The following is a 14,232-nucleotide window of genomic DNA, read 5'->3' as shown; positions in this document are numbered from 1 at the left end:
TCAAGAAAATTTGGTATTTCCCAATATAGATAAAACTGTTTAATGAGAATTGATAATCTGATAATTTCTGGTAATTATTCTCCAACTTTTTGTGAAAAAAAATATGTTATGTTTTTATACAACCACAAAAAAATTTTGCTATCGTATATTGGTATGACGTTGGCGTCGTCGTCGTCGTCGTCATCATCATCCAAAGACACATTAGTTTTCGCACTCTAACTTAGTTTAAGTGAATGGATCTCTATGAAATTTTACCATAAGGTTCAATACCACAAAAGGAAGGTTGGGATTGATTTTGGGGGTAATTGCCTCAAAATTTTAGGAATTAGGGGCCAAAAAGGGGGAAAAAACAAGCATTTTTCTAGTTTCATAACAATAACTTGTGTGTAAGTGTATGGATCTTTATGAAATTGTACTACAAGGTTCCATATCACAAAGGGAAAGCTGGAATTGAGTTTGGGGGTAATTGCCCAAAACGTTTAGGAATAAGGGGCCAAAAATAAGCATTTTTCTAGTTTCCAGACAATAACTTGTGTTCAATTGTATGGATCTCTCTGAAATTGTACTGCAAGGTACCATACCACAAAGGGAAGGCTGGGATTGATTTTGGGGGAATTGCCTCAAAATTTTAGGAATTAGGGGCTAAAAAGGGGCAAAAAACAAGCATTTTTATACAACTGTTCTAGTTTCATGACAATAACTTGTGTATAAGTGTATGGATCTCTCTGAAATTGTACTACAAGGTTCCCTATCTCAAAGGGAAAGCTGGGTTTGAGTTTAGGGATAATTGTCCTAAACGTTTAGGAATTTGGGGCCAAAAAGGGGCATTTTTCTAGTTTCCAGACAATAACTTGTGTTCAAGTGTATGGATCTCTCTGAAATTGTACTGCAAGGTACCATCCCACAAAGGGAAGGCTGGGATTGAGTTTGGGGGTGATGAATCATAAGGGGGTTCAAAAAATTTGGGGGAGGGATATTTTTTTCCTTTTTTTTTCTTAAAAGTTTTCCATTTTAAATTGATTATTTCTGATTTATATATAAAAGCAAATAATAATGATATGGTTTGAATAGGTAAATTAAAAATTTTTTAAGTTCTTAGACCACATTCATTCTGTGTCAGAAACCTATGCTGTGTCAAATATTTAATCACAATCCAAATTCAGTGCTGTATCAAGCTTGAATGTTGTGTCCATACTTGCCCCAACTGTTCAGTGTTCGACCTCTGCGGTCGTATCAAGCTGCACCCAGTGAAGCATTTTATTACATTTGTGGCCAATATCAGGTTTTTGCAGGCTTTAAATTTGCCTCTGAAATTAATCGTATTGTTTTCAAGTTTACTATACAGCAGATGAAACACTTAGGATTAGCAATATTGATTAAGGTACAGTGTATTTTAGATTTTTCTCATTAAAAGTTGGAAGACATTTATTACAGGTGATACAGAATATGGCGGAATCCCAGCTGGAGTTTTTAAATTAACTTTGTTACAAACTTTAGACCTGTCCTACACGGCTGTAACACAGCTTCCTATGATGACTAGAGAAATCCTGACCCTTCAGACTATCAATTTAGAACATTGTCCTCTGTTAGAGAGTTTAGACGGGGATGTTGGTCTCTTACCAAACCTCAGAAGTAAGTGTAGAAAAAGAAAAGATATAAGATATTATTGTGAGATAGTATATTTTCTTTTGTATTGTGAGATGGTATATTTTCTTTTGTGAGGGGTTAATTTTGCTAATTTTGCTTTCAAGATAAATTTTGAAAATATTCCATGGTGTTAACCTGATCTTTAAGGAAAATTAGAATCAGGGACAAGAAAAATGCAGAAAATAAAATCTAGCAAAAGGGTTCAGTCCTAGAAATCTTAAAACTTAAAATCTTTAAAAATAAACCACTCTTCAATATCCAAAATAAATATGATAAAAATGAACAAATAACAGAACTTTGCTTAGAAATAGAGTAACTTTTAGGTTATTTCAAACTTGTGATGAAGGTTTGTATTTATTTTAGCTTTAAATCTGAACAGCTGTGCAGCTTTAGAAACACCTCCACGAGACATTGTTAATCGTGGGTTTGATTCTGTCAAAGCATTTTTACAGAAGATGGCTGGAGGTTTCACTGAGTGTCTAAGAACAAAACTGATGTTTATTGGTTTAGGACAAGCTGGAAAAACTACGTAAGTTGTTTTTGTATGAGTTTTTTCTCTATGATACTTTTCAATTCATGTTAGAGTTGCAGTAACCTAACAATACAGGTTAGCAAAAAAAAAGTCATAAAAAAATCAATTAATACATCATTTATTTTTACAGTTAAGGTCTTCAATGCACCTACTTTACTGAAAAATGTTTGAAATAGATAAAAATGTCATAACTTACAAAACAAAAGCATCATTTTAGTAGAACAGGAGTTGAAGAAGAATGATTACGAAGTCGTTGTATACCAGACAGCAATGTCATTAAATACTTAGAAAAATAACCAAAGAATACTTGAATTGCTTTTCTTCATGATTTGGGTGAAAGTTAAAATGTTTACAAGATTAAGAAGGCTTTTTGAATAACCTTGACATTAGGAGAAATTCCATTATAAATTTCATTGACTAACTTTACATACATTTTTGTTTTGCCTACAATGAATAGGAGACATAGGAATATTAAGTTTTCATGATTGGGTCTGTTTCTCAGATGCTATAAGTAGAATGTCACCTATATTTGCTTTATGGAATGATTGGAAGGTGTACATGGCAGGGACCTTAACCTTATTTTTTATGGATCTTTATAATGTTAAGTTTATGTGATATCTGTAGTAATACCTTGATCTTAAAGACTTTTAACATAAAATTCAATCATGATCAGTAAAGCAGGTGAGACAACTCAGCATGTGCACTTTATGTTTTTTTTGCGTAATCTTTTTCTCATTAATACTAATATGGTGAAAATTTTCACTTCAGGACATCTATCAAAATGAATATTATTTATCATTTCTTTATTTCAAATTAATTATTTATTTTTCTGTTAAAAGTTTACTGAGGGCCTTACAAGCTACAAACAAGAAATTCTCTGGATCTATTCCTAAATTAACTGATGGAATTGTGATCAAAGATTGGATTGTGCCAATTGATGAGGATGGCAATAAGAGCATAAGATTTAGTTGTTGGGACTTTGCTGGACAGACAGTATACTACAATACACATCAGGTAAGAATAAACTATTATTAAAGTACATTTCCAAGACATGTCCAAAAATCATACTTGTAACATTTTATTATATATGATGAATAGAAATTTGTATGGTGTCCAGATGGCAAATGCAATTCCTTGGAATCAACATTTTATCTTATTTTTTCCATTTAGTACTTTATATAATCTACACCCCTGACTGGCAATTTAGATTTTCAGGCAAAAAACTGTGGATTACAGATGCCTAAATTCAGTACTTGATTTCCACATGCATGCTTTAGTTCGTTTATTTTGTTTTTTCATTGGTTGGTAAGCTACATTTATGTGACTATGGGAAAACATGAGATTTTGAAAGTCCCATTTATAATTTTTGTAGCAAAGTTTTATGCCCCCACTGCTAGATGAATGGGCCATTTAGTATAACCCTTGACCATCTTTCTGTCCCTCCATCCATCCCATTTTAGTTTCCACACACTAACTTAAGTTTTCCTCATCCAAATTTTATGAAACTCATACACAATGCTGAGAACCAATACTCGAAAACATAGTTCCCAATTTGGGCAGTGAGTCACTTACCGTTGTAGAGTTATGCCCCTTTATAACTTGGAAAATTGCAAATTTTTTCGTTTTCGCACTCTTACTTAAGTTTGCCTCATGCAAATTTTATGAAACTTACGCACAATGCTAAGAACCAAAACTCGAAGACAGAGTTCGAATTTGGGCAGTGAGTCACTTACTGTTCTAGAGTTATACCCCCTTTAAACTTGGAAAATTGCAATACTAGAGCGGGGGCATTTGTGTCCTCAGACACATTCTTCTTTTATTTCAATTAATTTTAGTTTTTCTGGATAAAACCAAATGAGTGTATGTTACTGTTGGAATTGCACAATTTTTCACAGTTTATGTTTTATATTTCCTGTATTTTAGTTTTTCCTCTCTAAACAAGCTGTTTACATGTTACTATGGAATATGAGGATGGGATTTGAACATTCCGGACTGGATTTCTGGCTTAGTTCAGTTGTCTGTCATTGTCCAGATTCACCTGTTATTGTTGTTGGAACCCAGCTCGATCAGGTAATTAAAGTCAAATAAAACTTGTGTCAATTTGATGTTAATGTTAATGACCAATGTTGGTAAGTAAAAAAATCATCATATAAATAAAAGGAAATGATAGGTATATTTCAAAGATTATACCCAAAGGAGGGGGTATACTGGTTTACCCACTGTTCATGATCCATTCATCTGCCTAACACATTACTGTTATAATTACTAGTTTAACTTTTTTATAAATGGCAGCAATCTTCATCTTGGTATACCATACCATGTGGCATTTTCAGTTTCTTTGTTATTATACTTCCTCTTTGTCGAAAAAGTTATATTTAAAAAAGCTTTCACATTTATGAAATTTTTTAAACATTTTGTAAGTGACTACCAAGTCGTAGGGTCTTTGAATATGGCACCAAGTTTCATCTGGTTATGCCATACCATATGCAATGTTTTTAGTAAAAAATTGCTATAAACTACAAAAAATGAAATGTTATCAATAAAAACTGGATATGGGAAACCAAAACATATGTGTTTTTGTAGGGTTTCTTACTAAAGAATTATAGGTCAGGATTGGTTTATTTTTAGTTTGCTCAAAAATATTGTGTCTTTACCAATTTTTCAGAAAGTTCCCAATCAGTAGTCTGTTAATGAACAAAGTATTTAACTTGATGATTATTGTGGTATGGAGCAATTCTGAGAAGATATTTTGATAGAATAAGTTATTATTTTCAACACCTGATATATATTGGTGAAAATAATTATGTTGATACATACCCCCATACCTATGTAAGGTTCAGAGCTAAAAACTTAGGTTGTCAATAAACTCTTAAACCAAATATAAAGAGTAATCTGGGTACACAATGAGCTTCAAGTCAGTGAATCTTGTTTGTTACTTATTTTTGACATCTTCAGATTCCAATGCCAGACATTAGAGAAGATGAATTGAGGAAGAAATACCCACAGATCAAGAAATTCTGTTATGTCAGTTCTACACAGGGAACTGTAAGTTAATTAATAGATAAATGTTTACAGAAGTACCCTCAGATAAAAAGAAACCTTTGTCAGTTCTACACAGCACTCTGTAAGTTAATTAATAGATAAATGTTTACAGAAGTACCCTCAGATAAAAAGAAACCTCTGTCAGTTCTACACAGGGCACTGTTAGTTTATTAATAGATAAATGTTTATAGAAGTACCCTCAGATAAAAAGAAACCTCTGTCAGTTCTGCACAGGGCACTGTAAGTTAATTAATAGATAAATGTTTATAGAAGTACCCTCAGATAAAAAGAAACCTCTGTCAGTTCTACACAGGGCACTGTAATAAGTTAATTGATAGATAAATGTTAACAGAAGTACCCTCAGATAAAAAGAAACCTCTGTCAGTTCTACACAGGGCACTGTAAGTTAATTAATAGATAAATGTTTACAGAAGTACCCTCAGATAAAAAGAAACCTCTGTCAGTTCTACACAGGGAACTGTAAGTTAATTAATAGATAAATGTTTACAGAAGTACCCTCAGATAAAAAGAAACCGCTGTCATTTCTACACAGGGCACTGCATTTTTAATCGATCAATGTTATTTATGGTAAAAATTGTTTAAAATAGCAAAAAGATTGAAGAACTTTATGTAAAAAAATGGAAATACTTAAAGATCATGGTATGTTATTATGCCGGGTCCATACAGGGCATTGTAGGTTAAATAGTAGATTAATGTTTATTCAAAAATGTATAAAGTAGCAAATAGATTGATAAAGTATGTAAAAAATAATAATTGTATGAGAAAAATCTGAACTAAAAAATTCCAGGTTTTTAACTGAAGTCCCACACTCTTATTCTGTTTTCTATATATAATATTTGCAGTTATAATTGAAAAACTGATGAAGTTTCTCATTCAAGTAGCTAGTTTCTTTGTCCTTTTGCTGTACATGTACTACTGTTTTTTGTAGAATATAGCAGAATTACAACAGACACTGGTAGATGTTACTTTGAATTATTGTCCTCAAATGAAAATGAAAATTCCACTTTTGTGGCTGAAACTTGAAGAAAGTATAGTCACGTAAGCTAGTTTACTTACAAATTAACTTATTGTTATTCCATGGATCATACTTCTATGATCCATGTAGTCATGCTATTATTTTCACATATAAATGTACATCAGATGTGTTAATTCTATACATTTTTATAATACACCCGTTTATGGGATGTATTATGGTATACCTTTGTCCGTCCGTCGTCAACATGTCAGACAATAACTCAAAAACGCTTTAACCAATCTGCATGAAACTTTGGTGAATTGATTATATCTATTGACGTGAGCTCTCTTTCGTTTTTTATAAATTTTAGATTTTAAGTGTCCGAGTTATGGGGTTTTATTCATTAAAAATGGGGGATTTTCCAGTTTTTGGATAATAACTCAAAAACACTTTCACCAATTTGCAAGAAACTTTGGTGAATTGTTTATATCTATTGACATGAGCTCCCTTTCGATTTTTATTAATTTTAGATTTTATATTTCTGAGTTATTGGGTTTTATTCATTAAAAAAAAGGGTGTTTTCCAGTTTTCGGATAACAACTCAAAAATGCTTTCAGCAGTTTTCATGAAAGTTTGGTGAATTGTTTATATCTATTGACATAAGCTCCCTTTTGATTTTTATAAATTTTAGATTTTACGTTTCCGATTTTATTCATGAAAAGGGGGTGATTTTCCAGTTTTCGGACTATATCTTTAATGTGCTTTGAGCAGTTTTCATGAAACTTTGTTTATATCTATTAAGCTAACCTCCCTTTAGTTTTTCATAAATTTCTGAAATGACATTGAGAAGTTATTGAACTTTATTCTTTAAAAAAGCGACGGGCGTATCATGCGCTCATAGCGCAGCTGTTTATTGTCTCATGCTGCAAAAGGTAGCAAGGGATTAAATGGCCACTCTTCTCATTAAATTTCTATAAAATCATGTTAAAAGTTTAAATTCCAACTCTTGATTGATGATACTTTTTATGCCCCCGCCACGGCGGAGGGGTCATTTAGTGTTACCCTAGTCTGTCCGTACATCCATACGTACATACATCCCAAAATTAGTTTCCTTTCTTCAACTTTAGTGTGCTTGAACCAAATGTTATGAAACTTATACACAATGCTAATTACCACATAATACAGATTAAGTCACTTTTACCGTTCTTGAGTTATGCCCCTTTATAATGCTATATACAAACGGTGGCATCATCTGTGTCCCATGGACACATTTCTCCATTTATTTAGTTATACCTTATGGAAATTGACATAGTAAGCACTTAGAATTGTAATTATTATGTACTATTTATTTTCCTAAAAATTACTATGATCATAGTACTTATATTTACAGTGCCAGAAACAAACATAAAAGTAACATTATAGATTGGGAAAAAATTCAAGAATTTTCACAGGAAAATGGCATCAACGATGAGAAAGATGTAAGATAAAAAATTATTCTTAAATTTTATGAACATATTTCAAACAGATCATTTCATTATTATCTGGCCTGTGACAATGTTTTGGTTAAGATGAGTATTATGGATGGGTATTAAGGTCAAGGAATAGTAAATCGACTATGTCACAGATTTTGCTTAAATTTTGCATGCAAATTTTACATGTTAATTTGTAACTGAATTTTTTTAATTAATCCTTTCAATTGTTAAAAAATGTTATGAAAGAAAATCCTGAAAAATAGTTCAATATTTGTATAGAATGTACATAAAATCTATCAAAAACTATATCAAAATTATCTTTGAAAACTCTTTTTAAATCCAGTACATAGATTTTTCTTAAAAATATATATCTTGTTGCCAGATGCAATTTTTTAAAAATTATTTGAGTTCATGAATATTTGCACACCAGTGAAACAACAACACTATTGTTGTGAAATTATCATTGTTATCTTCAAAATCTATGTAAATGTAGTTTATATATGCAATAAAAATGCTACCGGAAAATGAACACAGATTTTAAATATTAACTCCATAAAATATTTTCTTCACTTCAACATTGTGTTTCAAATTAAAATGATTTCTATTATGCTCATAGATCAAGCTTGCTGTGCAGTTTTTAGACGACCTTGGTATTGTCCAGTACTTTGACACAGAGGTTCTCAATGACAAAATTGTCATAAATCCACAGTGGATTGTAGATGTGATGGCAAAAGTTGTCTCTGTCAATGAAAAATCTATCAGGGTAAGGTCATAAAGTCATAGAGCATGTCTAAAAGTCTTCTGAAAACACAGTATATATTTTAGTAAGTTAATTAAATTGGTGCTTTGAACAAACTGATTAAAATACAAATCCTGTGTCCAAGCTTTGCTTACAAAGAACTGACACCACTCTGTTTTACTTTCTGTTCTGGTAATTATTATATCAGCCAATTAAATTTCAGCTTTCAAATTTTTGAAGCTGCCTGTATTAATCCAACAAAACCAGAGGACCCCTAAAAGTCTTTAAAAGAGAAAATAGAATTGATCATTGTATTAAAGCAAAACTTGGACACAGGATCTGTAATTTAATCAGATTGTGCTTGGAATCACTTTAACTATACCAGACTTAAAATGTATTGTAGATTTTTAGAGATATTGATTGATTGATTTTTGTTTGCTTAATATCCAGGAGCAATATTTTGTATAGTGTTGCAAGGGTCTTTAACATGCAGAGAGCATGGCACATTCCCGTAAGACAGGGCATCTGATTCAACATCCCACCAGACATAGCTATGTATTCATTCAAACTTTACAATCAAATGGTCACCCATCTTAAGTATAGGTTTTACTGCCAGATTGGTGAAGTCAATGTTGCTGTATTTATTCATCACACAAGTCAACCCTATAGGTGGTTTGCTAGTTAAATAAATTAATTTAAATTCATAAATACAAATGTCCTTTAACTTTTAAGGAAACCAAAGGAAGACTCTACCACAAGTATATACCACAGATATGGAAAGATTATGACTCCAGTCTTTATCAGTGGATGTTGAGATTAACAGAGGCATTCGATCTGACTTTCCCTATCCCAGAGGATGGAGAGAAGATGAATATTGTGCCTTGTCTCTTACCAGAAAAGGAACCAGTTGATGTAAGAAATAGAGCACATGCATCTCATCTTTGATTTCAAGTTTATGAAATTTTTTTTTTTAAGAAATTGGATTTTTTTGAAATTGAATTATGAAATGGGAACTAAAACATAGTGTGTAGAGTATAAGTATTTCAATATTTATGATATCCCACGAAACATAGTATAGGGGTATATAGATTTTGACTTGTAAGTCACTATGTCAGTCATTTCTGTTTTGTATGCTTTATATTAGATCGCAACATTAATTAGATATATGGTCACATGTAAAATGTGATGAAGATTCCTATTGATTTTGAGGCCACCATGTCAAAGCTCAAGGTCGTAGCTGCTAAAAATAGACTGACATTTTAGCAGAAAAGTGGTTTCCAGAATCTAAATCAAATCCTACATATTGGTATTGCAAACTTACTTGGATTTATGGTCACATATAAGGAAAGGAAATTTCTATGGGTTTTATGTTCAGTATGTCTAAGCACAAGGTCAAAATTACAAAAATAGACTGAAATTTGTGCAGAAAAGGGGTTTCAGGATGCTAGAATTGAATACTACAAAATAAGAGGGTTGTCTTTTTATCTGAATCAAAACTTAATTTAGAATCTTGAAATCAGAAATTTTTGCAATGTTTATACTATTGCCAAATTTTCAAAGAATAGCTTTAACAAAAAAAACCCTCAAATTTTAAATTTTGATAGCATTAGTTGTACACACCATTTTCTGAAATGGCTATTATAAATCACACAAAAATTTATGAAATTACAGTATTTGAAAATACAGTGAATTTATAATCACAGCCCTATTTATAGGTGGAGAGTTATCTTTTGTGTTTAAGATAAGTTGATTTATAACCTCGATTTGATTTTTTTTGATTTGTGTTTATAGATTCATCCGTTATTTTTATAGTTACCATGGCCATATCTAACAGAAGAAGAAGGAATCAGAGAAAGCAAGATAGAGTACAAGTTTACTTATCTACCTACAGGACTCTTCAATAGAGCACAGGTATAGTGACAATACAGGACTCTTCAATCGAGCACAGGTATAGTGACAATACAGGACTCTTCAATAGAGCACAGGTATAGTGACAATACAGGACTCTTAAATAAAGCACAGGTATAGTTACAATACAGGACTCTTCAATCGAGCACAGGTATAGTGACAATACAGGACTCTTCAATCGAGCACAGCTAAAGTGACAATATAGGACTTCAATAGAACACAGGTATAGTGACAATACAGGACTCTTCAATCATGCACAAGTATAGTGACAATACAGGACTCTTCAATCGAGCACAGGTATAGTGACAATACAGGACTCTTCAATCGAGCACAGGTATAGTGACAATTCAGGACTCTTCAATCGAGCACAGGTATAGTGACAATACAGAACTCTTCAATCGAGCACAGGTATAGTGACAATACAGGACTCTTCAATCGAGCACAGGTATAGTGACAATACAGGACTCTTCAATCGAGCACAGGTATAGTGACAATACAGGACTCTTCAATAGAGCACAGGTATAGTGACCATTCAGGACTCTTCAATAGAGCACAGGTATAGTGACAATACAGGACTCTTAAATAAAGCACAGGTATAGTGACAATACAGGACTCTTCAATCGAGCACAGGTATAGTGACAATACAGGACTCTTCAATCGAGCACAGCTAAAGTGACAATATAGGACTCTTCAATAGAACACAGGTATAGTGACAATACAGGACTCTTCAATCATGCACAGGTATAGTGACAATACAGGACTCTTCAATCGAGCACAGGTATAGTGACAATACAGGACTCTTCAATCGAGCACAGGTATAGTGACAATTCAGGACTCTTCAATCGAGCACAGGTATAGTGACAATACAGAACTCTTCAATCGAGCACAGGTATAGTGACAATACAGGACTCTTCAATCGAGCACAGGTATAGTGACAATACAGGACTCTTCAATCGAGCACAGGTATAGTGACAATACAGGACTCTTCAATAGAGCACAGGTATAGTTACAATACAGGACTCTTCAATCCAGCATAGGTATAGTGACAATACAGGACTCTTCAATAGAGCACAGGTATAGTGACAATACAGGACTCTTCAATCCAGCACAGGTATAGTTACAATACAGGACTCTTCAATCGTGCACAGGTATAGTTACAACACAGGACTCTTCAATCCAGCACAGGTATAGTTACAATACAGGACTCTTCAATCGAGCACAGGTATAGTGACAATACAGGACTCTTCAATAGAGCACAGGTATAGTTACAATACAGGACTCTTCAATCCAGCACAGGTATAGTGACAATACAGGACTCTTCCATAGAGCACAGGTATAGTGACAATACAGGACTCTTCAATCCAGCACAGGTATAGTTACAATACAGGACTCTTCAATCGTGCACAGGTATAGTTACAACACAGGACTCTTCAATCCAGCACAGGTATAGTTACAATACAGGACTCTTCAATCGAGCACAGGTAAAGTGACAATACAGGACTCTTCAATCGAGCACAGGTATAGTGACAATACAGGACTCTTCAATAGAACACAGGTATAGTTACAATACAGGACTCTTCAATCGAGCACAGGTATAGTGACAATACAGGACTCTTCAATCGAGCACAGGTATAGTGACAATACAGGACTCTTCAGTAGAGCACAGGTATAGTTACAATACAGGACTCTTCAATCGTGCACAGGTATAGTTACAACACAGGACTCTTCAATCCAGCACAGGTATAGTTACAATACAGGACTCTTCAATCGAGCACAGGTATAGTGACAATACAGGACTCTTCAATCGAGCACAGGTATAGTGACAATACAGGACTCTTCAATAGAACACAGGTATAGTTACAATACAGGACTCTTCAATCGAGCACAGGTATAGTGACAATACAGGACTCTTCAATCGAGCACAGGTATAGTGACAATACAGGACTCTTCAGTAGAGCACAGGTATAGTTACAATACAGGACTCTTCAATAGAGCACAGGTATAGTTACAATACAGGACTCTTCAATAGAACACAGGTATAGTTACAATACAGGACTCTTCAATCGAGCACAGGTATAGTGACAATACAGGACTCTTCAATCGAGCACAGGTATAGTAACAATACAGGACTCTTCAGTAGAGCACAGGTATAGTTACAAAATTGTTTCTCATTAAAGAAAAGAAATAATACATGTACTTTATTACTTTAGTGAGTCTGGATTTGTCTTCATCAGGAATACTCAAACCCAGAAACTTTAGAGGCTAGGATGCATGAATACTTCATTTCTTGAGAAGCTGAATGACCAAAAGGGAACTAAAAAGAATAGCCAAATCCACCTTAGGTTATCTTTGTCTGTTGGAGTTGAAACTTAGATTCTAAACAATTTCTATAGGAGGTGGTATGATAAGAGCCACCCACCATTTGGCCTCTGAAATTGCAAAAATAGTCAATTTCTTCATTCCTTTCAAAATTATGTTAATTCTATAAATGATTAGGATGATATAATCTGGAGACTGACTATTTTGGCAGATTTGCATGAAATTTTAAATGGAAGAATTTTAAGATGTATAGCAAAAATAAAAATTAAAAGAATTTAAAGATAAAGATATTCATATCTGATGTTCTAATATCTTGTGAATATCTAAAGGATGTTATTTGATAGATTTAATATAATTTTTTTTATTTTTGGAATTAAAGGAGCCTTAAATATGGCCTTATTTAACCTTCTCGTTTATCTACTGAGAATTTGATGTATGTTATAAATCGTATCAGTACCAAAGCACTCTTGTGCTGATGATACCCTCAGGGATTTGCAGTCCACCAGCAGACAATATAAGACAGAAGTAATGGACAAAAATTTAAAAAAAAATAAAAGAACAGGATTTTACACTTCTGTCTATCAATGGATAGGATTAACAAATGCTATTCTTATTCATTTCTGATGCAAAACTTCATAAGAACAAGGGACTTTATAATACATACATGTATATGAAAGTAAGTTCACTTATTGCTGTTTTTTTAGGCCAGGTTGTTTAGCCAAGGTTTTAAAATGGACCAAGAGTTCTTGGATCTTATGTGGAAAAGAGGTTCCATCTTAAAGAAGAATGACCATTACGCCTTAGTAAAACAGACAAAGTAAGTTATGGATTTTAGATATTATTAATACAATGCAGTAAAATTCTATATATTGAATGAGGACAATTATAGAAAAGCCATTCAAATGAACATGGTATATTCTGAACATGATTGTAGAGTAGAGAATACATTTATAAGATGATATTTGTGAATGTCTCATATCAAAATATTTTTTATGTACACTTAAATATGATTGGGATGTAAGAAGACAAAGTTATGAAAAAAATTTCAAATTAGACAGTGACTCACCTATTACATTATTGACTGTTCACAGATTTTAATTAAATTTCCATGCAGTACCTTTGGATTGGACTATACAAATTCTACAAAGCATATAAAAAGGTTGGTGATAAAACTAACACATAATAGTTCAATATCCTCTGTTAACAATCAATTATTTTACAGTGATTATAAAATGACAGCAATTGTACAGGAAGCCCAGAATATGCTTGACCATATGGAGCAGAACAATAAGTACTTTTATCATATTTTTCAGAACTTACGAAACAACAGTTTTTGTCTAGAGAGCCAACTTAAGAATTATAATACTTGAATATATCCAATGTTCAGTAGTGCTTTTTATCCTATTTTTCAGTGATTATGATATGACAGTTATTGTCCAGGGAGCCAGACCTAAGAATATACTAGACCTTATCCATGAAACAATCAGTACTTTAATCAAGGATAACTTCCAAGGTGTGGACTATGATTATTGTATACCTTGTCCTGACTGTGTGGAGAAAAAGGTATGGATTAGATATTTACACTGATTATTGTATA

At 32.8% G+C, this 14,232-nt stretch overlaps 1 protein-coding gene across 1 annotated transcript in view; it reads left to right on the top strand.

Moving 5' to 3' along the window:
• LOC127716353 (uncharacterized) overlaps positions 1-14,232 on the top strand; it is a 133,449-nt gene that overhangs the window by 88,529 nt on the left and 30,688 nt on the right. The window contains exons 40-51 of the mRNA XM_052222524.1: positions 1,435-1,632; positions 2,011-2,176; positions 3,019-3,193; positions 4,103-4,249; positions 5,135-5,224; positions 6,171-6,280; positions 7,588-7,675; positions 8,286-8,432; positions 9,141-9,320; positions 10,221-10,319; positions 13,340-13,452; positions 14,048-14,198. Of these exons, the coding sequence (XP_052078484.1) occupies positions 1,435-1,632; positions 2,011-2,176; positions 3,019-3,193; positions 4,103-4,249; positions 5,135-5,224; positions 6,171-6,280; positions 7,588-7,675; positions 8,286-8,432; positions 9,141-9,320; positions 10,221-10,319; positions 13,340-13,452; positions 14,048-14,198 (1,664 nt within the window). The remainder of the gene's footprint in view (positions 1-1,434; positions 1,633-2,010; positions 2,177-3,018; positions 3,194-4,102; positions 4,250-5,134; positions 5,225-6,170; positions 6,281-7,587; positions 7,676-8,285; positions 8,433-9,140; positions 9,321-10,220; positions 10,320-13,339; positions 13,453-14,047; positions 14,199-14,232) is intronic.

The sequence above is a fragment of the Mytilus californianus genome, unplaced genomic scaffold, assembly GCF_021869535.1.
Source record: "Mytilus californianus isolate M0D057914Y unplaced genomic scaffold, xbMytCali1.0.p SCAF_9, whole genome shotgun sequence".
Classification (NCBI taxonomy): Eukaryota; Metazoa; Mollusca; class Bivalvia; order Mytilida; family Mytilidae; genus Mytilus; species Mytilus californianus.
This window is presented reverse-complemented; position numbering and strand designations above follow the sequence as displayed.